Here is a 27,635-nt window from a genome sequence, read left to right on the forward strand (position 1 = left end):
CAACTAAGCCCGCATGCCGCAACTTCTGAGCCCATGCGCTCTAGTTGCCTGAGTACTGCAACTAGAGAAGCCTGCGAGCCGCATCCAGAGAGCCTGTGCAGCGCAAGGAAGACCGAAAACAGACTTAATTAATTAATTAATTTAAACAATATTCCTTAAAAAAAAAATGATTGAGTCTGTTATGTGGAGGCATCAAAATGAATTTGTCTTGCTTGGAGTCTGTATGCATGAATATACACTCAAACATACCTAATACAATTTCAAAGTTTTATAGACCAGCAGAATTTATGTCTTATAGCAATTCAGTATCCAAAAACATACAGGTTGACGTGGAAAAAGTCTATTAACCAGAACCAGATTAAGACTTTGATACTAAAGAGACTAGGGACCCAACCCGTAAGTCACTCCAAATAGTATCAACACTAGACCATAAATAAGCATAACAAGACACAAAATTCTAATTTTTCCCCTACTTTATTTCAAGTTCTCCCTTTTTTAAACATCATTTTTGTGTGCTCATACTTTGCTAGTGCTGAGACATGGTCAACGTGCCTCTTGGGTGGTCCAGCAATGGGACTTCCACCTCAAGCCTCACTGCACCCCAGGCCGTTATGAGACATTACAGGAGGTTCCCAAAGGGGAGAATGGCCAGCCTCACACCACCCTTCTCTCACCCCCTTCCACTGGATTCCTTAGCAGTGTCCCTGGCCGCAGGCTTCAGTGTTTTCCAAGCCAAGGATGGCTCAGCAGCTAATCTGGGAACAAGGAAGCCAGGACTAGCAGGCAACAAGGGGCACACTGATCCAAGGATGTCACAACCAAGAGGCATGAATTTTGCTTATAACTTCTCATTTTAACACAGCTCAATAGGCTATGTTTAGATAATCTCACTGTATGAGTCCATGTTACACTTAGGTTAGACCTCAGGACAATGAGCAGCAACAGTCCTCCACTGTTAAGAGGAGGCAACCGGCACCAGCCACTTGTCTTCCTCTCCCCTCTCCCTGCATCTTGCATTCTCTTAAACATGACAGTGTAGCAAGAATAGGGCTTTTAAGTCAGATGATCACAAACCAATTATTTTTACAATGTTAAGTGCAAGTGATATATCTGAATGGACTTTATGAATCAGAAAACTTCCACAACAGCAGACGACCGTGGAATACAGACAACCCAAATTGAAGGTCACTTTTTTCCAGCTCTTTTATTCGTTTAACATCTTAACAAAAGAAGATTCCCCAAAGCTTAAAAAAACCTTTGAAAAATATAATTTCATATTATTTACATAACATATGAGTACAGGTCCCAATATCATACAAACATTGTTATGTTAGAGATACAGTGGGAAGGCATGATGTAACTCACTGCCTCTTGGATGGCTAGGGTAACAGACATATTTTCATTTTCCAACTACCTTTGTCACTTATTATCCTGATGCATAAACTATTAGGCACCTGAGAAGCTGGAAGACTTCTGAACATGAACTTCAGTACCTTCTATTTTGATCTTATTTATTATTTTCAAAATTTACTGCATTTTAAATCTCTTTACAAGTTTAATTCATCCACAACTAAGCTACCTTTATAGTCATTATCCTGAACAATCAAATATTAACCACATGTACTGTTAATGTGTGCACAGATCTAAAAGTCAAACAGACAACTGTGCAGCCAAGTTGTACAGGATGTATATTTAAACCCAGGAAATTCCCTAGTGCTTTGTGAGCAATCTAAATTCTATTAAAGTGACAACTCTTCAGTTTCCATGCTCTAGACTGTTTTTTGTTTTACATATCAAAAAATGACTGACAATAATTGCTACTTATAAATTAATCAAGAAACCTAAGATAAAAAAATTCTAAATTATAGTTTTATTTGTATTTAAAAATACATTGGAAATTCTGCATATGCCCATGATCAAGCTTATTTTCAATGCACATTACTTAAATTTTGATGACACGGTTTGTTCTGACAAGTCCTTTTTCAAGCTGAACACCAAAAAAGGAAACTCCCTTAGATTTCCACTGGCCCTGCCGCCGATGATGTATATTGCTTCCTTGCTAATGATGATGGATGACTTTCATCTGCCTTTTATCACCTGAACAGTTTTCCGACCATAATGATAATAACTGTAAGCTGATGCAGCTGTGGTAAAAGCTGTAAGACACCTTTTATGGAAGGAAAGAAAGAAAATTTAGTCTAAACTCTAAAAAATGCTAACTATAAGAACCATAAAGAATACATTTAAAAGAGTTGTTTCAAAGTAAAAAAGCCTGTGTTGGTGTAATTTTTTTTTAACAAGAATTTAAATATACTGCTTTTCTTTAAGACTTCATTTGAATCAGTAATGTCAAACAGAATTAATCTAATCAGTCTGAAAAAAATAATAATAGCAATTGTCATTTTTTACCCAGACATTATTCTAGGTAGTTTTATTTTCACAGCAACCTCATCTTACAGAGGAAACAGTGCCCCAGAGAGTTTGCTCAGGGCCACAGAACTATGAGTCTGGCTTGGTTCCAACTCTAGAGCCCTTGTGCTCCTCCCACTGTTCCACGCTGCTTAGAGTGTTAGTTTTAGAAGCTATTTCTTACAGATCTTGGGAATTCTAATATCTGAGTCATTTTAAATAAAATTCAGCTTTCTTTACTGATATTTCCTTAAAATTAAGGAGAATTAATCAGATTCTCTTTGAAATGACACGAGTGACACCCAGGGCTTGCTGAGCGCTCGCAGCTAACACGTTCCTTTTTGGTGCACACAGGTACTTCTGTTTCCACCAGGTGAGGTGTAGGCTCATCAAGACTCTGTTTGATCTCAAACCTGTTTATGCCAGTTTGATATCCTAAATTCACACATAATGAAACATACAGGTAGGAAGAGTCGCTATTTCTGAGAACTAAGCTGGAGGCTTTGGAAAGGCTTGATATCACAGCGAGTTGCTAAAAATTACTGTCAAAGTAAGTAGACAATGTAATTGTTAAAATACTAGAGAAAATGGTAAAAATCTAGAAAGTTTCTATACTCTGATTGCTTCATAAATGTCTTACATTCTTATATCACTTTAAAAGCAGAACATGAAAATCAGAGAGGTTGTATTATGGATGCAGTTTTTTGCAAGAAAGAAAAAAATCCCACTGATGAGCCTATAATCAAAGAAAAGGCATTGAGCCTTTATCAGAAGACGTAGGACAAATCAGAATGAATGTACGATTATATATTTTAGAAAATAAAATGTCTAGCGTGTGTATCATTTTTAAAGCTTTTTAGCTTAACTGACTTTAGTTAACCAACTATTTTCTGGCTCAGACTGCATCAAGCAATGTTTTAATTATCAAGTTAAAAGTAGAGTAAAAATACAGTGCTTTAGTATCAGTGTGGCATAAAGTATGAATGTGACACATTTTCAAGGCTATACATAACCTTAATAAAATAAAACTCAAACTCCTTTCTCCAAGTTTCTCTCCCACTCTGCCCCCTTCACTAGGCTGGGTGCACTTTCCCCTTATCCACTCCTCCTGCACGTCTGACTTTGCTCAGGGTCTGCCCTTCACCAGAATGGCCTCCCCTCAGTCTCTCTCCACCTAGACCTCATGGCTCAAATGCTACTTCTTCCCTGAAGCTTTCCCTCTTCTTCCTACCTGGAAGTATTTTTCTCTACTCCAAAACCCCAACACATTATCTGTACCTCTCATCCCTTCTAATTTGCATGAAACCGCCTATAACTTCTATATCCTATACTTGATAGTAAGCTTCTTAAAAATGGTATCAATCAAAAAATATAGCCCACAGCTTTACCCAGTGCTTAATAAACATGATTAAGAACAAAGTAATTCTAGGATTGTCAAAATAAACTATTTTGTTGACATTCTCAGAGAGTAATTCTAAGTTTAGCTTACCACAGGATCTGAAGATAAATGCTGTCAGCATAATTGAAAACCGGAGCTGCCAAAGAAGCTGCCACCAAGATTAACTGGACTGCTGTGTTAACCTAAAAATAAGAAGTCATAAATGAACAGTGCCAACCCAATCATGTTTCAAGCTCACAAGAGAAAGGCATAACCCATCACAGTGTAACACAACAGACCCTCAGGGATGCTGTAATATCCCTGCCAAAGAAGCTGGCATTCACACAAAAGGCTGAATTTCACTAACAGGCCCATCTGTCTCCACAGCTGCCCTATATAGTGAGGGGAAGGGCAACTATCAGAAAACACCACTATCTTGAATTTCCATAGCAATAATGTTGCAAAGTTCTCTGCCTTTTTCTCAGTTGCCTATTAAAACAGCCCTGTGAATATGGAAATAATGAAGATACTCTTCACAGGTAAAAAGGTAATGAGTTAAGTGACTTGCCTGCAGTCATAGCAGGTTACAGATCCAAACCCAGAACCCACATTTCCCAGTACTCCATTCAATGCTCCTTTCACTTGCCTACCACCTGTCAAACCTATGAAGTTAGAAAACTGAAATGCACTTATCTCCATGAGAGAGGCTCTAAGTTCGGAAATGAGTAGGTTTCCCTACCCTAAAAGACAGCGTGGTGGAGAAAAGGAAGACAACAAAACCACTGGAGACTTCCTGTACTCATTGAGAGAAGCATTCTGGGGAAGCGGGTGATGTATGAATCCGTGGGTGATGTGTCTAGAGAAGCACCTATGTTCTCTCATCCATTCTGCAGCCAAATTACAAGGATTCGACTCCGTTTTAAAAATAAGTAATAAAAATTGTCTGGAGAACTCCCTGCAAGCCCAAGGAATTAAGGCATTTGTCCCTGGTACCTCTTTAAGCCACCTTCTGTACAGTGCTATACTCCAATTACTGTACTTGATACATATGTAAGTCACAAAAATAAATAGATAAAATAAATAGACAGATAAATAAATAACGCATATTTGTAGGTAAAAATTCACCCCAGGGAGTCTCTGGTTTAAGAGTAATCATCCCTCTGTCCCAAAGATGATCAGCATCCCTAACCTGTTAAACCTCTGTCACAAGGCATGGAGCAAAAGAATAATTACAGCAAACTTACCAAGGCTACTAGTAAAACAAATGTGCCTTCAGAGGCATTAATAGTGTCCTCTCTGTGTGCAAAGACTGGCATACAGTTATCCTGAAGAGGGCTCAGGAAAACAGATGGACAACTAAGAGTAGGAGTTGTTTATTAGTGAATAAAACTTTCTCCTGTCCCTTTCCATGTTAACAATCGATCTTGCAAATGAAAGGACCTTGTTATATGGTGTTTTCACTACAGGGAGGGGTGGGTAGTGAAACCAGAAAGAAATTTTCATACTCTCTTTGTGTCAATATGCAATTACATTTCCACCTCCCCTAAGTGGTGGCCCTAATACCTCATTTGGAGACTTAAATTCTTACACCACCAACACAAAACACAACATATATACTAAAGATCCAGAAAGCCTGGAGGACAAAAGAACTGGGCTAATGACCCCACTCTCTATTCTCTATGGTCAATACATTAAAATGTGTCTCATTTTCAGCTGCTCCAGACTGAGGTTTATAGTCATCAAAATAAAATCCTCAACTGTTTTTAACTTAAAAGGATGTTGTGTGTCTCTTACCTTGCTGATGAAGGTTGGTTTTAACCTAGCAGTGGCATAACAAGGATTGAAATACTTAGAAAGTGTTCTCTGGCAGAGGACAAAAAAAACAAAGTTTATTCATCATTCAAGTTTAAAATAAATATTTTGTTATTATATGCAACAGTTACTGAGTGTATAACACATGCCTGGCTATATGCTAGATAAACCCTTTATCTGCATCTTCTTTTATTATACTATATAAGCAACATCTACATTCTTCATAAATCACCTACAGTTTATTGAAAATAAATTTTTTAATTTATAGATTTCTCAATTTCTATAAATTTCTAACACAATAACTATCATAAAGTCTGCTTAACTATGTCTTTCTACTAAATAGATTCAACAAATCTCCCTCATCACTGTTTTCTTTATAGGCTAAAAAGAACCAAAATGAATAAAATACTGCCATTTTCACCAGACTGGGAATCAAAAGATGAGGTTGTTATGTTCATGAGGTGGTTATAAGCTATGCTATGCTTATGTGCTCAAATATTTGTAGAACCAATGAACAAATGTGCGAACAAACCACTCCATGCTCATAAAACTGTGATTTTAAAAACCAGTTCTAGATAATCCATAGTAGAAGCTAATTTAGACAGGGAAGGGTGCTTAGTTATACAAAACACTCCTAACAGAGTTTGCTGCTAGGGATGGGGCTAGCTGGCCTGAGTTTTATGGACTATCAACTAAAACAATGTTGACTTATAACAAAAACATCCTTTTAAAAACTGATCATTCATATGTTCACTGAACAGCTACCATAATGGGTGATTCAAATAGCAAGATGACAGTTATGTCTGCTTTCTTTAAATTCCTAGTAAATGGATTGAATACATAATTGTCATAAATTATTCCCATAAAGTGAAACTCAGTACGCAATAATGATTTTTTTCTTTTGCCTTAAGTTACAGTAATACTAAAAGAACATTTTTTTGAAACAAACTCACCGGTGTTGGAAGAGTTCGATATCTGATATAAAAAACAGCAGCAATCAACATTACATCTCTTGAAATTATCATATAAGTAAGTGGAACTGAAAATCAAATATAAAATAATTTTGATTGGGATTTTGAAAATTATTAAGACATTATACATACAATGAAGCCTTACCATAAACTGGTGTTTCACCTAAGCAAAAATTTTAAAATAAACACTTATTGATGCCTGTTTAGGGTCCCTACAGTGAACCACTGATTTTTATGTTTTTTTAACCTACCTTCAAAACAAGGTGAAAGACAGACTATGGCTTTTAAAGTCACATTTCAGAATGTTGATCCTCTCACCCCTTTCTGTATTTTTTTTTTCTTGCATACGTTTTTAAATTGCAGTTAATCAGTGTCAGCTCTACTCAATCCTATTTCCTTTGTTACTTCCCAGCTTTGTAAATTTAGAAAAAAGATCACCAAGCTCACTATAATTACATGGAATGAGATGGTAAAAAGGTTGGAAAGGATGCCGGGACTCAAGGCATTCTTTTTTTTTTTTTTAATAAATTTATTTATTTATTTTTGGCTGTGTCGGGTCTTCACTGCTCACGCGGGCTTTCTCTAGTTGCGGCGAGCGGGGGCTACTCTTTGTTGTGGTGCACAGGCTTCTCATTGCAGTGGATTCTCTTGTTGTGGAGCATGGGCTCTAGGCACGTGGGCTCAGTATTTGTGGCTCGCTGGCTCTAGAGCACAGGCTCAGTAGTTGTGGCGCATGAGCTTACTTGCTCCGTGGCACGTGGGATCTCCTGGGACCAGGGCTCAAACCCGTGTCCCCTGCATTGGCAGGTGGATTCTTAACCACTGTGCCACCAGGGAAGTCCTAACTCAAGCCCTTCTGACTTTTAAGAACTCTGACTGCTTGCTTCTTCATTCTAGATTATTTTATGAACAGTAAAATTTGCTATGTGTACCACTTGTGGAGAACCAAAATATCTTCATTTTTGCCTGGCCAGTTCCTATCCAGGCAATTGCTATTTTTTCTTCTGCTCATTCATTCAATGAATTCTAGTTAAACATGAATTCAACTTGTTGATAGTTTTCTCATTATTCCTAAGATCCTACAGGACGGTCCCAGTGCCAGCAGAAGGACATTTTAAGTGGATACCCAAGGAACTCCTGCTCCCTTGTCGAATGAGAATGGGAGGGCAGAGGTCCTGTTTCATTTTACATCCTTCCACGTTGAAGGAAGTTTTAACCATGAATATATGTCATGTTATTAGAAAAAAATATTTATTTAAAAAGGAAAAAATCTTGAGGCTAACACTCATTTCAAATTGTTTCAATTACTAAAATAAAAGAATCATGCACATCCCTTCCATAATACTTTCAAACAGTTCTTTGTGAATTACTTTTAAGGCCATACTTAGGGTCCTCTATTGGTTCAGAAACTTATGAAAAATCTCAGTAATTAATTACAGATTTAAAATTTAAATCTCTGCTGGTTGTGGCTGTGATGTAAGTGTTGATCCTTGGCCTAGTACTCAATGACAAGACGATTCCAAAGAGAAAATGCTTATCCACTCAAGTCATGGCATTTGGAGCACAAAGAAGACTCGACCGTATGAACCAAGTAACAAAACAAGGCAGTCATGATTTTTAGGAGGATTTTTGTGCCTGTAAACCAAACTTTTCTATAGTAATAATCAACTGGCAAAATCAAATAACTATCAGATTTTATTTATTTTTAAATCAGATTTTAAAATGCAGCAAACTCATGTGAATTATATACAGTAAACACAACAGTAGAGGAAAATAAACACCTGTTATTGTAGTTCATCACCACAGGGGAAAAAGAATATAATTTAATTCTAAATAAGGTTTCTGCAGAAGAACAGATGAAGCAATTCAATACACTGCAAAGCCTGGGGCTCTAGTTCTATTAACTACTAAAATTACCATTTATTGGGCATCTGGCACCATTTAAGTATTTTATACATATTATGTCATTTAATCTACATATCAACTCCATGATATGGGAACCATCATTACCCCATTTTACAAATATTGAAAACAAGCCTCAGGCAGATTATAAAACCTGGCCAAGGTCACCAGTTAGTCAGTACTACTGCAGAATGCATCTCTGGGCTCAGTTTACCATCTGTTAACAGTCTGGTGGAAGACAGGACTGTTTACAAAATCCAGTGTTCCCCAAACTGACTACTCATCACAGAATCACCTCGTGAAAGCTTCATAAAAGCAAAGGTGAATGCTCCCTGGGGGTTCACAAGCACAGCCAGACTGGGACCAGGCTGCACTGGGTGATCTCTAAAGCCTCTGCCAACTGAGAGCCTGTATACATACATGTTCTTACTGTGATTTGGGGGGCAATTTTGTCCAGTTCCCTGGCTTTTGAATCTTCTAACTGTTCCTGCTTTCTCTCCTGGCCTTCCTTTCCCTTTTCTTCCAGGGCTAAAGCAGCTTTCCTTTGTCTATTAGAGTATGATAGTGTGTTAGGGAGGTGTAAAATGTGTCAGGGAGTGCTCCAAGGTTTTCCTATTTGCTAACTCTGTCTGAAATACAGTTTCTGCAACAAAGGAGTACATCATGGGCAAATTTATTAGTGTTAAAGGGAAATAATAAAATCAAGTCACTTTTACATAGTAGAAGTTTGCATTGAAAATAATAAAGTTAACACACAGCCATAGTCATTTGTTATATATTTTCTATGGCTGTTTCCACACTACAATAGCAAACTTGAGTAGTTACAACAAAGACCACATGGCCCATAAAGTCAGAAACATTTACCATTCTGGCCTTTACAGAAGAAGTCTGCCAACCCTTGTTCTACATGTTAATCTCTAAACCAGGACCTCTGCAATCTCTAAGGAGCAAATGGAGAGCTCTTACCTACAGAATAGAGCTAAAGGTACTGAGAATTCAGGGCCACGCCTGGTCTCTCACAGCCTGTTCACCCTAGAGGGTAGTATACCACCCAACAAATTCCACCAATGCCCAGGGAGCACCCAGTTAAACATTTATGAAGTAAGCAGCCAAGAATCACCAGACATTTTAGCAAAGTCTCCATCATGAAAGAGAGACCAAAACAAACAGAAAAAAAAAAAAAAGAAGAAGAAAAGAAATAGATACAATACAGGGGTTTAAAACCACCCCCCCCCCCCACAAACACACATACAAAAACAGATAGAAGATGTCCTGAAATGATGATACTCACCTATGAAGTAAGAAAAAGATATTCTTAAAAATTTATTTATTTATTTATTTATTTTTTGGTTGTGTTGGGTCGTCACTGCTGTGCACGGGCTTTCTCTAGTTGCAGCGAGTGGGGGCTACTCTTCGTTGCAGTGCACAGGCTTCTCACTGCAGTGTATTCTCTTGTTGTGGAGCATGGGCTCTAGGCACACAGGCTTCAGTAGTTGTGGCACATGGGCTCAGTAGTTGTGGCTTGCAGGCTCTTGAGCGCACGTTCAGTAGTTGTGGCACACGGGCTTAGTTGCTCCGCGGCATGTGGGATCTTCCCCGGCCAGGGCTCGAACCCGTGTCCCTTGCATTGGCAGGCAGATTCTTAACCACTGTACCACCAGGGAAGCCCCTTGTTTTGTTTTGAAAGAACATACAAAACAAGAGCTCTTTATTTCCTCTTGGAAATTAAACATGATAGCAATAAAAATGTCAATCGAGGGACTTCCTTGGCAGTCCAGTGGTTAAGATTGCACGCTTCCACTACAGGGATTGAGGGTTCAATCCCTGGTCAGGGAACTAAGATCCCACATGCCACGTGGCACAACCAAAAACCAATTTTTTTAATTAAATAAATAAATTAACTAAAATGTCAGTAGAAGGGGTAAATGACAAAGTTGGGGAAATCGCCCAGAAAGAGAACAAAAAGTGTTTCCAGTAAGAAAAGAACCTAGGGAAAAATGTTCAGAACTGATGGATAAGTTTTCAGACTGAAGGGGCCTTCTTAGTACCCAGCACAATGGAAGAAAGATTTACTACAAACTCTAGTAGGATCTAGAACATATAACATTGCAAAATTTCAGACCTATAGGTAAATGAAAAGATCCTCAGGTTCAGCTCCATTAATATCTGAGTAGGTAATAATTCTCCTGCTAAGACAGTTAAAGAAGAACATTAAACAAAAAAATCTTGAAAGTGAAAAGCTTGTAAGATGCTAAGAAAGTATCAGAATGAGAACTCAGGAAAATAAGCCTAGGTACTCAAAGCCACTCAAAGCCACTGTCCCTGACCCTAGGGAAGTAAGCCACAAAGCTGAATAGGGGTTTTGGCCGCCTTAAAGGGTGGGGAAACAGTAGTCAAAGCCCAGAGCCCTCAGGTTGGGCAGTGACAAACCACCTCCTAGCTTTAAGCTGGGATCTGAACAACTATTTCCACAGGGTTGGGAGAAGAGATGGCCCTAGGCAAACTAAGCCTTAAAAAAGAATGTCTTATCATCTGGCCATCTAGGTGGTCCCAGACTGTTAGCATGCCTAGATAACTGGCAGAACTGAACAAAAAATCTCCTCTGGAGAGTGATGCCATCATCCTACACATCAAGATATTCCTCCAAATTATTTTTTAAATATTAGTACAGTGTCTAAACAGTCAAAAATAACCAAAGACATAAGATACCATGAGTAAGACTCAATAGAAACAGACACATGAAAGAGACCCTCAAAAGATATTTCAGAATTACCAGTGTTTATAAAACAACTAAAGTTTACTATGTTCAAAGGGATACAAAAATCAAGATTGAAAATTTCAGCAGGGAACTGCAAACTATAAAAGTTGATTTACTAAGTTTGCAGAAGAATGAAATAGAAATTTTATAACTAGAAAATATAATAGAAGACTTAAATGAATTTGGCACAGCTGAAGAGAGAATTAGTGAAATGAAAGAGCAAGCTTCATTAGTAATCATCTAGAATGGAGTGCAGAAAGATAAAATGAGGTATCATGCAGAAAAGAGGCTCAGACACTTAAAGGATACAGTGAAATCTAACACAGGTATACTGCAGTCCCAAAAGAAGGAGAAACACAGACAACAATACTTGAAGATTGTGGCTCAGAATTTTCTAGAACTGATTAAAGATATCAATCCACAGATTAAAAAGCCCAACAAATCACGAGCAGGATAAATAAAAAAGAAAATCACACCAAATATTGTGAAACTACAGAAAACCAAAGAGAAAGAGTAAATCTTAAAAGCAGACAGAGTAAAAGTACCTTTGAAAAAGAAATGGGTTAACAATTTCTTATTACCAACAATGGAAGTGAGTAGACAATTGCATGGTACTTTAAATGTACTGAAAGAAAATTAACTACCAGCCCAGAATTCTATACCCAACAAAAATATCCTTCAAGAATAAAAGCAAAATCAGACAGAGAAAGACAAATACTGCATGATATCACTTATATGTAGAATCTAAAAAAAAAAAAGAGAGCTAGAAAGAGGCTGGTAAAAAGACACAAACTTTAAATTTTAATATGAAACAAAAGATGAATAAGGTCTGAGGATCTAATGTATAACACACTGACTAGTTGGTAACACTGTATTGTATAATTAAAATCTGCTAAGAGAGTAGAATTTAAATGTCCTCACACAAAGAATAAAGGCAAAATAAAAATATTTTCAGAGAAACAAAGAAAAGAATGTACCACCAGTAGACCTGTATTAATAGAATTTCTAAAGATATACTTTAGAGAAAAGGAAAATGATTCCAGGTGGAAGGTCTGAAATACACCTAAACATAAACCAGAAAAAAGTATGAAGATACATCTAAATGAACACTGACTTAATAAACAATATCATGTGGGTTGAACACATAAATAAAATTAAAGTATGAGAATAACCTAAATTGAGAAAGGAATAAATGGAGTTAAAGTATTCTAAGGCCCTTCCAGTGCCCAGAAGGCATATAGGCATCCCTCGGTATCAATGGGGGGTTGGTCTGAGGATCCACCCTGCTTCCCCCAACATAAACCAAAATCCACAAATTCTCAAGTCCCTTATATAAAATGGTGGAGTATTTGCATATAACCAATGCACACCTTCCCATATGCTTTAAGTCATCTCTATATTACTTAATACCTAATACAATGTAAATACCCTCAGTTTCCAGTTTGCAGCAAAGTTTGGTTGGAACTTTCTAGATTTTCTTCCCCCCAATCTGAGGTTGGTTGAATCCGTGGATGGAGAACTCCCAGATACAGAAGGCCAAATGTATAGATTTGTTAACATTAAACTTTGATAAGGTAAAGATGAATTATAATTTTGAGACTAGCTAAATGTTAACAGAGTGTAAAACTTTCCAATTGGTACATGAAAACAGTGATAATTATAGAATATAGACAAAAGTAGAATAGAACATACAGGCCAAATAAAACACAAAATAAAATGGAAGACTGCTACACAAATACTAGTAATCATAGTAAATGGATTAAATGTTCCAGCTGAAAGATAAAATATTTTTAGACTAGATAAAGTAAAGAAAAACCATCTATCTATATGTTATTTTTAAGGAATATCTAAAATATAAAGATGTGGACAAGTTGAAAGTAAAAGATTGGTTTATCATGTAAGCACTGACCAAAAGTAAGCTAGTGTAGCTATAGTAATAGTCAACAAAAGAGACTTCAAGGCAGGGACTTCCCTGGCAGTCCAGTGGTTTAAGACTCCGCCTTTCCACTGCAGAGGCCACAGGTTCAATCCCTGGTCAGGGAACTAAGATCTCACATGACAGATGGTGCAGTCAAAAAAAAAGAGAGAGAGAGAGAGAGACTTCAAGGCAAAAATCATTTCTAAAGATATAGAAGGTCACTTCAAAATAAATCATTCAATTCACCAAAAAGACATAACAATTCTACTTTATATGCACTTATTAATAGCATGACTTCAAAAGACATGAAGCAAAAATCAGAGCTAAAAAGAAAAAATAATGGAAAATTGGACACAGCAGGAAACTTTACTCTCTCAGTAACTGACAGAAAAGCAGACCAAATGTAAAAAATAAGTCCGTAAAGAAGGAGATTTAGCCACCAGGATTAAAAACTTGACCAGGGACTTCCCTGGTGGCACAGTAGTTAAGAATCTACCTGCCAATGCAGGGGACACAGGTTCAATCCCTGGTCCAGGAAGGTCCCACATGCCGCGGAGCAACTAAGCCTGTGCACCACAACTACTGTGCCTGCGCTCTAGAGCCCACGAACAAGCCACAACTACTGAGCCTTCATGCCACAACTACTGAAGCCCTCGTGCCTAGAACCCATGCTCTGCAACAAGAGAAGCTACCGCAATGAGAAACCCATGCACCACAACGAAGAGTAACCCCTGCTCGCCACAACTAGAGAAAGGCTGCGTGCAGCAATGAAGACCCAACACAGCCCAAGATAAAGAAATAATTTACTTAAAAAAAAAAAAAATTGACCAAATGGACATACATAGAACATCATACCCAATGACTGCAGAATACATATTCATTTGAAAAATGCATAAAATGTTTATAAAATTTGACTGTATACTGGGCTGAAGGGCTAAAATCACAGAGCATGTTCTCTGAACACAAGGTAATTATGCTTTAAATCAATAACAAAAAGATACCTAGAAAATCCCACAAATTAAGAAATAAATTTTTATTAACACCACAGGCCAAAGAAATATCATAATGGAAACAGATTACTTTGAACTCGATAATGACAAGAACACAAATACCAACATATGAGATACAGTGAAAGGGATACTTAGAGGAAATATATAGCCTTAAATGCAAACTTTAAAAAAGAAAAGCTGAGGGAATCCCCTGGTGGTCCAGTGGTTACAACTTCGTGCTTCCACTGCAGGGGGCACAGGTTCAATCCCTGGTTGAAGAACTAAGATCCCACAACGGCACAGCCAAAAAAACAAACAAAAAAAGGAACGAGTTAAACATTCATCTACAGCTGTGTTGTTCAATACAATAGCCATGAGCAACATGTAAAGATAAAGCACTTGAAATGTGGCTAGTCTGAAGTGAGAGGTGCTGTAAGTGCAAACAGCACACTGGCTTTTGAAGACAGAGTATGAAAAAACAATCTCATTAATGATTTTTTATTGATTATATAATGAAATGACAATATTTTCCATCTAGTGGGTTAAATAAAATGTTATTAAAATGGGGGGTGGCCTGGCACAGGCAGCAGTGCATGCACAGAGCACTCAGTCTCCACTGTAGCAGAAGTGCAAGCACACACACACACTTCACCTGTTTCTTCTCACTTTGAACATAACTACTAGAAAAATTTAAATTAGATCTATGGTTCCCATTATATTTCTACTAGACAGGACTGATCTATAGAATTTAGAAAAAGAACAGCAGAAAAAAACCAAAGGAGGAGACAGAAACAAAAGAGCAGGATTTAATGAAGTAGTAAACATATCAGAGAAGTATGGCAAAGTTCAAAGTTGGTTCTTTGAAAAGATTCATAAAACAGACAAACCTCTGGCAAGACAAGTCAAAGAAAAAAAGGGACAAATAACTAATAATTAGGATGAAAAGGGGGACATCGCTACATAGTCTACAGACATCAAAATGTTAATGTGGATACTATAAATAGCTTATGGTAAATTTTTTTAAAATGTAGCTGAAATGGACAAGTCCCTAGTAAAACATCACAACTCACAAAACAGACCAAAGATGAACCAGAAAAACTGAATCATCCTGTAACCATTTTTTTAAAAAATGAATCAACTATTTTAAAACTTTTTCCCAAAGAAAACTCCAGGCTTCAATGGCTTCAACACGTTCTACCAACATTCCAAGAAGGAATAATTGCAATCTCACACAAACATCTCCCAAGAATGGGGTGGGGTGTGTGTGCACTCCCTAAATTCATTTTATGAGATTATTATAAACTTGATATTAAAACCTAACAAAGGTAGGGGACTTCCTTGGTGGTCCAGTGGCTAAGACTCCACGCTCCCAATGCAGGGGGCCTGGGTTCGATCCCTAGTCAGGGAACTAGATCCCACATGCTGCAACTAAGAATTCACATGACACAACTAAAGATGCCACCTGCTGCAACTAAGACCCAGGGCAGCCAAATAAATAAATATTAAAAAAAAAAAAACCTAACAAGGGTATTTGTAGAAAAGAATTCCAGGCCAATCTTCTGAATCTAGATGTGAAATCTTCAACAAAATATCAGTAAACCAAATAGCAATATCTTAATAATATATCATGACCAAGTTAGATTTGTAACAGGAATGTCATCAGGTTCATTTAACTTAGAAAATCAATAACGTAATTCACCACACATTAAGCTTAAAGGGAAAAAATATGACTATCATAATACATGAAGAAAAAAATTTTCATAAAATTCCATATCCGATGTAAAAAAATTTCTGCGCAAACTGCCAGTGGAAGTGAACTTCTTTAACCTGAAAAAGGGGTATCTACAAAACCCTACAGGAAATGTCATATTTAATACTGAAAGACTGAAAGCTTTCCTTCTTAGACTGGAAATAAGACACAGATACCACTCCTATTCAACATTGCACTGTGCACTATTGTGAGGCAAATTTTTAAAAAGGTAAAAGGACTAGAGAAGAAACACACTGTCATTAATTATAGATAATACATAATCAAGGATACAGAAAATCCAAGAGAATATACATTTATATTATTAGCATAAGAGTTCAGCAAGTTTTGCTAGACACAAAAACCACTGTCAGAGATGGAACTGATTTCATCCTATCAACATCAGCTACTACAAAATGAAATATTAAAAAAGCTACCATTTACAAAAGCATCAAGAACTATCAGTCACCTAGGAATACATCTAATAAAAAAGTTTTATTACCTCTCTAGAGAAAACTGTAACATTTTGACATTTTAACAGACCTAAATAGAGTAAATACAAGATGTATGTGGATTGGAAGACAATATTGTAAAAATACCAATTCTTCCAAATAAATCTGTAAATTCAGTGCAACTCCAATAAAATCCCAACAGGTTTTTCTGGGGAACTTGAAAGCTGATTCTAAAATTCACACACAAATGAAAACAGGTAAGAATATCAAGGTGGAAGAATGTACTCTATCATGTATCAAGACTTTTGGGGGACTTGCCTGGTGGCGCAGTGGTTAAGAATCCGCCTGCCAATGCAGGGGACACGGGTTCGAGCCCTCATCTGGGAAGATCCCACATGCAGCTGAGCAACTAAGCCCGTGCGCCACAACTACTGAGCCTGCGCTCCAGAACCCATGAGCCAAAACTAATGAGCCCACGTGCCACAACTACTGAAGCCCGTGCATCTAGAGCCCGTGCTACGCACAACGAAGAGTAGCCTCCGCTCACCGCAACTAGAGAAAGCCCGCGCACAGCAACAAAGACCCAACGCAGCCAAAAATAAATAAATAAATAATAAAATAAATTTAAAAAAAAAAGACTTTTGGCAAAGCAATAATAATTAGGGATGGTACTGGTGCAAAGATAGACAAATCAATGGGGAATAAACTAGACAACCCAGAAATAACCCATGTATATATGAACATGGCAGTGAGTCTGGAAAGTATAGAATTTTCAATAAAAAGTGCTGGGATAATTGGGTGTCCCAAGAAGCAGTTAGAAAATTAACTTTTAAGAGCGAGAATTTTTTAAACCATCAACTAGGAATTATGCAAAGAAATCTTAAAAGCTTTCTAATACAAAACATAATCACACGTAAAGGAAAAGGTATCAGAATGGCATGAGACTTCTCAACAGCAAGATGGAATCTGGAAATCTATAATCAGGGTCTTGAAAATTCTGAGTGAAAATAACCTGCAATTGAAAATTATGCCCCAATCAAGTATGGAGGGTAGAACAAATACATTTTAGGTGTCTGTAGAATAAAGACATTGTACACCTCTAAAAACCTTGCTGCCAGGCTGCATCCTAGCTAGGAAACAACTGGAGATTCTACTCCACAAAAAGGAGGACCCTAACAAGGAAGCCATGGGAGCCTGGAAAAACAAACCCAACACAGAAGAGAGACAATGGAAGTTCCCAGAATGATAATGAAGGGAAGTTGCAGTTCCAAAAGTGACCTACATCAATTGTATCAACAATATCCATAATACCAAAACCTGGAAACAATTTCTGTGTTCACCACGGAAATACCTGGGCTGGCCAACCTTTGTAAAACAATACAACAAAATACAAAATAACTCTGAAAAATGAGAAGCATGAAAATACACACACACACACACACACACACACACACACACAAATTTTAATTGTGAATGTTAACAGAATGCTCCTTAGGATCTTTTCTCCTACAAATTATCTATATTACTTATAGCATACCCCTGCCCCTTCAATACCCCCAACCATTCACACACCATAATTCTGACTTTCAAAGAAGCACATGAACAGTAGTCCAATTCATTTTTAAATTTGGTATGTGGGTTTAAAAGCCTAAAGGTAGGGACCTCCCTGGTGGCGCAGTGGTTGAGAGTCCGCCTGCCGATGCAGGGGACACGGGTTCGTGCCCCGGTCCGGGAAGATCCCACATGCCGCGGAGCGGCTGGGCCCGTGAGCCAGGGCCGCTGAGCCTGCAGGTCAAGAACCTGTGCTCCGCAATGGGAGAGGCCACAACAGTGAGAGGCCCGCGTACCGCAAAAAAAGAAAAAAAAAAAAAAAAAAGAATCTGCTTGCCAATGCAGGGGACAAGGGTTCGAGCCCTGATCAGGGAATATCCCACATGCCGTGGAGCAACTAAGCCCATGTGCCACAACTACTGAGCCTGCGCTCTAGAGAAGCCACCGCAATGAGAAGCCCCCACACCGCAACGAAGAGTAGTAGCCCCCGCTCGCCGCAACTAGAGAAAGCCCGCGCACAGCAACGAAGACCCAACGCAGCCAAAAATAAAAATAAATAAATAAATTTATTAAAAAAAAAGAAAAGCCTAAAGGTAGAGGAGAAAAAGAATCTCTAGATTGGGAGACTATACTAGACTGAAACACCAGTAAACTTCTTCCTATCAAATGTCAGTAATAACATGGTATTGAAGGACCAAGTACCAGTTTCTTTGTTCTCAGATTCTAACTCTTGGAAATAAACAGTTTAATCTGAACCAAAGGATTAAAAACTGAGAAACACAGCGGAAGTAGAAAATGAACAACCAAAAAGCACATACAAAATACAAAAGATCATAAAATTTTGTTACAAAGAGTATTCAGGGGCTTCCCTGGTGGTGCAGTGGTTGAGAATCCGCCTGCCAATGCAGGGGACACGGGTTCGAGCCCTGGTCGGGAAGATCCCACGTGCCACGGAGCAACTAAGCCCATGCACCACAACTACTGAGCCTGCACTCTATAGCCCACGAGCCACAACTACTGAAGGCCGTGCACCTAGAGCCCGTGCTCCCCAACAAGAGAAGCCACTGAAATGAGAAGCCTGCACACCACAACAAAGAGTAGCCCCAGCTCACCACAACTAGAGAGAGCCCACGCACAGCAACAAAGACCCAACACAGCCAAAAATAATTAATTAAAAAAAAGAGTATTCAGACAATGTACAAACTATGTGTATAATTTGAAATTGCGTAATACCATCTAAGTAATAATAATAACAATGTGAAATTTTATAGACATCTTTAGGATTTCAGAGCTCTCACTTATTAAATTGTACTTAATAAATAATAAGACTTAGGAAAATTTTAAATTGCTTTCAAAAGCTAGGCACAAAGAAAATAATAGTTTCAAAAGATTCTAGGATAATATGAATTAGCTCAATTTTTTTGAAATATTTGTTTAATTTTAAACAATTTTACTAAGAAAACAATGCATTCTATAGTATATACAAGGTCATAAATTCTAAAGTAAAACAAATAGCTTGGAAAGCAAAACAGTTCAATAGTTTAAATTTAGGGAAACACTTTAAAGTTGAAAACATACTTTTGGAACAAAAATTATTTGTCTCTCAATCAAGAAAAATCCTAAGCTGATAAATGTGATTCTTCCCTGTACTATTTAAAAGTACGCATGACGCGTTCTTACCTGGAATAAGATCTGCATAGGTCAAGCTAACATATAAGATGCTGATAAGTATTTTATCAGCAAGTGGATCAAGAGCACTTCCCAAAGCTGATTTTTGATTGGCCCAGTTTCGAGCAATAAATCCATCCAACTGAAAATAGAAGTTTTTTTTTTTAATAAATGTCATAATAGGTACAGAGTAGATATCTTGAAGGTTAAGAGATACCGGAATAACCGCTATACTTGCATAAAATGTAGATAAAACCTCTTCTGTCTCTTACCCCCAAACCTTCTGTTTTACTGGTATACACTTAGCTTTTAAATTACCAACTGGTCAGAAAATGATTTCACTTTTCTACAGAAAAAAATTTTCACTTTTCTTTCTCAAGGCCTTCAGCTATTTTGCAATGTTTTCACAATGCCCCTTTGTGGGATGAACCCAGACACAAATTTAGAGATGTAAAGAACCCAAATAAAACTCAAAGAAAGCAGGACTGACAGAGCTTGGACTAGGCACCCCACCCCAACCCACCCCTCCCATCCCCCACCCCTTGAGCCCTGAGCTATTTCACTACAGCCAAAATAGCTGCTTTTACTTGCAAGGACTACCGTTTAACTGCGAGATTTTCTAACTTCCATTCCTACCTACTTTTCTGTAATATGACCCAACTCCCTACGTTTTAGCTGTTATTATTTTTATTTTATTCTATTTTAACTATTATCAATATTTTTTATCTAGTGCCACTGTTAATTCCATGTCTGACTGTATTGCATGACCTGTATTTGAATACAAAACTCAGTCCTCTGTACCTGGCCTACTTAAAATTTTTGATATGAAAATTACTTATTCACTACTCTTGGAAACAAATTACATTTTAAAGCAGAGGTCATACTTGGGTTACCAGGGGGCCAAAGAGGCCTGCAGGCTGGTTTTGTTTGACCTGCCCAGTGATTTTTTAAATATAAATTAGTTGCCAATATTTAAATATTCAAAGTCTTAACTCAAAAAAATCCAGATCTCCAGGCTCACTTGAGAAATGGGAAGATCTGGCCACCCTGGGGCCACAAAATTGACTGAAACCAAGTACTGCCTATTTTCATTAAACGAGGCAGATATCTTCTGGTTTTCCAAGTCCCTACCCCGGCTTTTACTCATTTTATTTAACTTCAAACTTCAACAAATATTTGAATTTTCCAGTCCTAGTTCCAAGGAAAAAGATCAAATTAATCTAGACGTAATTTAACATGGTACATTTTAAAGGATAAATAAGTCCTCCATATCTCAAGTATTCCAATGACTTAGAGCAGTCGTACAGGACAATGGTTAAGAACTTACTCTTCGTAGCAGAGCATAAGTGGTTCAAGCACTGGCTCTCCCACTCACTTAACTGTGTGACTCTGGGCAAGTTATTTGGCCTAAGCCTCAGTTTCCTCATCTGTAAACCAGAGATAGTGCTACCTACCTCGCAGGGTGGGTTGTCTCAGTACATAATGTGATTAATACTTGTTTAGCACTCAGCGCTTAGTAAATCCTCAAAAAAAGCAGTTACTAGCTATTACTACCTCAACTGAAAAAATCTATTTTCTTAAGTATACTATAGGTAACACTAACAGAAAGTGCCTAGAACTGGGAGTTGGGGCCTTGGAAGATTCAGGTGTCAGTTCAGTTTCTGATCTCGGGGAACTTAACCTCCCATTTTATCACCATCATCACCCTCTTGTCCTCATTGTTCCTCTACTCACACTGGATTCCAAGGTCATCAACATCATCTCTTCTTTGTAAACCTCTATAACTCCCTACTCCACTCTCCCTCAACCCTGCTTAAATACAACTACCATGTACTATAGGCCTGCACCCAAGCAGCTGAACACTGATCAAGAAAAACACATAAATGGGCTGATTGATCTCACTTTTTCATGACCACAAATCTCCTGTGGGCACTCAATACTGCCTGGCAAACCCACACCTGCTTACTGTGTATACCTTCCCTATTCATAGTCTGCTCATCCTTCCCAAAGCCTCTCTCTCTAGCTCATGACCATGTCTATATTTGCTCAAAAAACAGAAACAGAGTGTCAGCCCTCCCTTGTATTCCCACCTCCAAGTCCACCACCTACTAGTGTCCATGCACATTCTCTCTGCGGTCCCTGATCCCAAGTCCTCTTACCTTCTGAGTTTTCCCCACCTCCCCTGCATCATCAATCTCTCTCTTCCTACCCAGTCATTTAATTAATTAGTTAATTAACAACAAAACTTTCCCCAGTATGTATCTCTTTATAAACTACCCTTCCTTGACTATCTCTCTATCCCCCTATGAAGCAAAACTTCCCCAATGTGACATCTATTGTCATCACCACCTCATTTATGCTCGCCAACCCATTTTGACTGCCCCACCCTCTAGAGATTGTACCCATAAAAGTCACCAATGAATTCTACATTCTTAGCTTACTTGACCCCAACACAATTAAAGCACTTTCTTCACTTAACATCTGGGACACCTTATTGCCCAATTTTCTTTCTTTCTCACCAGCTATTCCTTCTCAGTGTCCTTTTTTGGCTCCTTCTCCATTGCTCCATTATTGTTCTTTTCTCTGACCTCTTCTCTTCTTTTACCACAGCCTAGATGATTTCATCCAGACTTGACCATCTATATGATGATAACTCTTAAATCTATCTCTAACCATGATTTCCTCCAACTCCAAACTACTGTATTCAACTACCCAATGTTACCTCTATCTGAACAGGCATAACAACTCTTTTCCCACAAACCCTGTCCTACCCTGAGTGTTGACCATCACAGAAAATGTAAACCTCCATGCATCTGCTTGTTGAAAAGGAAAAAAGTAACAGCCTAGCACTCCTATTTAATTCCTTTCTCTCACCCCACATATCCAATCCATTAACATATCAACTCTATCTTCAAAACATATTTCCCAACCCTCTTCCCTAGATTACTATAAGCCTCATAACCAGCCTCTCTGCTTCTATTCTTGCATTCCTGTAATCCATTTCCCACATACAACATTCCCCTACTTAAACCCTCCATGAGTCCAGCCATCTGCCCAGCAGCCATTCTAGAGGCATCAAAACCTACATGAAGTAAATGTAATATGATGCCTGTTAACTCAGGTTTCTGTACACATTGTCTTACATATTTAGAAAAGTGTAAATGAGACCTCTCCCATTCGATGAATATTGCAATCTCATGTGGCAACTAAAAAAACCTACAAACCAAAAAAGAGCAAATCCAGTAACTGAAAAAGATCTTGCCTATTATGAAAAAAAAATTCCATTATCAATATAATGGCCTTTGACAGACTTGGAGACTATATTAATAAATGGAGGGCTTCAGGCTTCACAGATAAAAGCAGGGACAAAAGAAGAGATTGTGAGAATGAGAAGTTGTGACAAACAGGAGCTAAACTCGGGAAAAAGAGGCGGTAACCACTTCAAGAAACTGTATTTGATGCATATTTAGAAATGCCATATAACAGTGCAAATGTCCTCATTATTTATCCTGCAGAATTTTCAGCTAACTCTGTATTGCTCAACAATGCTACTGGGCAGGTGTAATTTTGTTTCTATGAACCTCAAAGGGAACAGCTGATGTTACAAAGAAAGATGCTATGTGACTTTTATTAACAGAAAATTAGTTTCTCTTTATTCTCACTGAATACTGAGCAAAGCTTTTCAAACATACATCAGTTTAAAGAGGCACCAAATTATTATTGCCTGTCTGGGTACTCACTTGGATCTCAGACCAACCTTGTACAAGAATATACAATTTATATACATAATGTCTATTTCTACATGCTTTTGTCCTGATTCAAAATCTTTCCTCTACCTTTCCCCCACTTCCTTCAATTGTGTTTTTGCAGGACATATAGTTTTACAAGCCATTTCAAATCCTTTATGCAACAGGGTGGGTGATAAATACAAATAATGTCACACATGATGATGACTGGCCAGTCCACAAAAGCCTATATAACACATAGTGTGGCTTTCTGTTAGAAAATTATTTTCCAAGTTCTAATTGGAGATAACCTGAATAAATCTTTCCCTCCCTATAAACTGACACAGTGGTGTCAAGGTGCTCTTTTCTCCTTGGTCCATCTGCTGGGAGAGTGGAAGAAGGAAGGATGTCTAATGCCCACCTAGGGCAGGGTCTTCTGGAAGGTGGTCAGAGGGGTGTAGAGAAGGAATCAAGGACCAAATCTGTGGGGTGCCTATGGCCTCCTGCCAGCATAAACCTGAGCAGAGATCCGGCCTCTGCAAGCTCCCTGGTCACAACAACTGGCCCACTGTTTCCCTCTCCACCAGTAAAACCAACTGTTGTTGCAGATCAGATATTTCTCTCTACTATATAAGTAGAAAAAAAGTCTCACAGCTTCTCTCCTTTATTTCTATCCCTAAAGCAAGTACTTGGCCCTTTGAGAATTTCTAAGGTTTTTTCTTCTATGAAGAAGTTAAAAACCAAGAGTAAAGAGCTCCCTCTCCCATGCCTCCCTACAACCTCCACTTCCTTCCTTAGATCATATAAAGAATAACAGAGTCCCATATAGATGTTAAAGACAAGCCTTTACACAAAGCACTAGGTGAAATTCATCTTGAGGATTTCCTTCCAAAGAAAAGCAGACTGAGTCTGTGCTATTTCAGTGTAGTAGAGACCCTGGGATTTAGAAGGGGAGCAAAACAGGGGGAGTGCCGGTACAACTTACCAAATCAGTTAGCCCAGCTAAAGCAAAAACTCCTAGTGCAATATTAAAATCTTCTTCAATAATCAAATAGCCCAAAACTGGGGCCAAGCCAATTCTCGTCATTGACAACATATTTGGGATTGTCCATGGGTTTTCATACTGAAACATAAAGACAACAAAATTTAAATACTATAAATTCATACTTTAAATAACTATATACATTGGAAAAATACACTCCATCAACTTAAAGGTTAGAAGCTACATAAACCTTAAAATTAGTACTTTCAGTTTTAAAATCCATTCCGTTATTTTTACACACATCTAAAACTGTTAAGAATGCAGATGAAGATATGTCATATACCAAAACACAGACTAAAATGTTGGTGGTATATAGAGTAGGTTTTCTCACTAAAGAGAGAAGGAAGAAACATGTATTATCTATCATATAAGTCAAGCCTTTAATGTATTACTTCACCATCAGAATTCAAAACTAAAAACATACTGCTTTTAAAAGTGAAAATTCAACAACATTGTAAATCAACTATATTCAATAAAATTTTTTTTAAAAAAAGAATTACTTTCCCATTATACAAAATTAAAAAAAAGATCTTCAGGAAGATCTTATACCTCAAGTAGACAAACGGTCTAGAAAGTGTCAGAAAAAAGCCGAATTACATATCATCATATGTAATGATGAAATCACATACCCATCAAAAGAATGCTAATGATGAAATGAAATCACATACCCATCAAAAGAATGCTAAATGCCATACACAGTGTTGGAGATACGAATGAAGAGGAATAAAACATTTAATTCCATAACCTCATCACTAAACTGGAGAACTGCTAGAAGAAAATGGAACAAGGAAAAGGTATTGAGATACTTAGGAAATAAAGAGATTTTGTAAATTTGTTCAAAATAGCCACAGAAATGTTAAGATCCCCAACCAGAAGCTGAGGGCTTTCACAGCTCCCCTGTGGGGGCTTTATGATTCCTTGAAACTTCATTTGGAGCCAAGGTGTTTGAAGTTGGCACCAACAAAAGGGCACCTCAGCAGCTGCTCTGAAAACCATTCCTTCCTGGCCAAAGTCTGTTTCATGAGAGGGTATTTCAACTTTAAAAAGCCTCAGCCTAGTGGAACTAAGATACACTGCACAGAACAGGGTACAGAAATAATACAGAGAAAAATGTCATTCCCTAAAGGCCGGAATTTTTTTCTCCACTGAGTCAAGACTGCCAGCTCTACCCCATGGGACTATCTCCTCACAAGATAACCCTACTTAACCTCTTTATCAATCAGTAACCTATTTGCCTGAACCTTAATTTTGACATTTCCACTTCTAAATACCTCTTTTAAAATTCCTTCAGCCATTCTGTAAGAAAAGCCAGTTCTCTAAAGATACTAAGTTTGTGTTTATAAACAGAACCCAGCAAGAAATGTTCACCTCAGTTTGAAGGAATAATGAAGTTATTGGGGCCCAGTGGCAGAATACTGTCATTAAAGATACAGAAAAATTCAAATTCTGCAGGAAACAATCACCAAACAAGCAGCACTCCAAACCTCTACTCAAGGACCTTCTGTTGAACTAATCCACATTATATTAATCAAATGGAATCATTCTTGGAACATATTCCAAATTCAAGTTCAAAGGTCCAAGTGTTTCAGAGTCCAGAGGAAAAAAAAAGTCTGTTGACCATACTGCGATACAGAGTAAGTCAAATACCGATCCAGCATTACAGTGCCTCATTGAGGGGGGTGAGGAGGTACAGTTCATGAGAAAGGAAAAACAAAGCAAAAGGTCAGAATACAGAGGCCCAAAATTAAACTCAAGAGAGGCCCATGGGGAAAAATTAAAGACACAGTTGTAAACAGCCAGGGCATTTCATTTGGTGAATTAATAAACCAGACTGAATGTTCTTAGAACAATGAAAGGGATTCCTTTTAGCTCCACATAAGATATTTCAGTTAAAATAAAATACCTCAATTTATAATCATTAAATTTGTAAACGTTTCTAAGTTAAAATTAAGAGAGCTAATCTCAGATTACCCAACCAGATAACCTGTGGCATACTCGAACAACTACTGCCATTCTGGGAAGGACTTCAGCCAGGATATGGCAACCTCAAAGCATCCAGCATTCATTCAAACCCCAACATGCTCTAGCTATTAATGTGGCCGAGACTCCTGCCAGGATGTGGCCACCCCAACCCATGCTGTATAACTGATGAAAGCAGCACAGGGGCCCACTGAAGACATAACAATTGAAGATGTAATAATTGCATGAGTCTTGCTACATGACATCAAAAGCTCTCCCACACTCATGCTCTCATGTCTTCTGTTTGGTCAGTATTTCAACAGGTAAGCAGACAAATATTTTCCTCCGTTACCTCAGGAAGAGAGGTTTAATCTTTTCCTATAATTAAAGGTTAAATGATCTTTTAATTACGATTTAAATTACTTAGCTATCCTTCATCCTACAATATGTAAAGTCACCAAAGGTCAAATGATAGTTAACCAAATCTGCACAAGCAAACAGAAAGGCCTGTATATCATTCTGAAGACGCCCAGAGACTTGCCCTAAACATTGGGGATTCGCTTCAAAAAATTTAAAATGGGCTTTTAATAAGACAGGTGAAGGGTATTTTTACCAATGCAATATCCAGAGGCGCGTCCAGCTACCGGTGCGGATAGACGGGAAGGAGAGGGCTCTAACTTGACCACCGAGACAGGACGACGCGGCTGGTACCCCTGACACTCACCCCGACCGAATGATCTGCCCATAACTTCTCTTCGGGGAACGCTTTAAAAGTTCTGAAACGGAAGCATCGGACCTCACCGGCCACGGCACGTTATTTGCGTCCGGGACCGAGCGCCGCCGCAGCAGTCGACCCCGACCCAGAGTCGCCCCTCCGCCTTCTCCTCAGTACGTACCAGGCTGGCGGCGCTCGCCGGGCCCCACCGGCCGCCCCGGGCCTCGGTGGCGGCGTTCTCTTGCACTGCGGGCCCGGGGGCTGCCTTCCCCGCGCCCGAGCAGTGGGCCCGCGGGCTGGCCCCAGGCAGCCGCAGGCCGAGCGCAGCCGGGCGCAGCCACCAGCGCTCCGCCAGGCACCCCAGGCAGCATGGCACTGGCGGCAGCAAGGCCCCGCGGGCGCGCCCCTTGCCCGGCCGCGCTCCCGGGGCCCACACGGCTACGCGCAAGGCACCCCACGAGGTGCGCGCCACCCGCGAGGCCAGCATGGCCCTGCGGGCGAGCCGCGGGGACGCAGGCGGCGAGAGCTCAGCAGCCCGGGGCACCGGCGAGTAGCTTCCCCATCGAAGCCCAGCAACATCGGAGAGCCTCGACAGCCTCCATACTGGTTCTCAAGCCTCAGCACGTTCGGTTATACCAG

At 38.7% G+C, this 27,635-nt stretch overlaps 1 protein-coding gene across 1 annotated transcript; it reads right to left on the bottom strand.

Annotated features, from left to right (window-relative positions):
* Positions 1 to 1,190: 1,190 nt before the first annotated feature.
* CRLS1 (cardiolipin synthase 1) lies at positions 1,191 to 27,635 on the bottom strand. Its single transcript, XM_082856736.1, has 7 exons — positions 27,178 to 27,635; positions 24,266 to 24,403; positions 19,568 to 19,697; positions 6,553 to 6,638; positions 5,582 to 5,650; positions 3,899 to 3,990; positions 1,191 to 2,167 (listed from the first exon to the last, which is right to left on the bottom strand). The coding sequence occupies exons 1-7, from the start codon at positions 27,481 to 27,483 to the stop codon at positions 2,080 to 2,082; spliced, it is 909 nt and encodes a 302-aa protein (XP_082712862.1). The 5' UTR covers positions 27,484 to 27,635; the 3' UTR covers positions 1,191 to 2,079.

This window comes from Leucopleurus acutus (genome assembly GCF_964270905.1).
Source record: "Leucopleurus acutus genome assembly, chromosome: 16".
Lineage (NCBI taxonomy): Eukaryota > Metazoa > Chordata > Mammalia > Artiodactyla > Delphinidae > Leucopleurus > Leucopleurus acutus.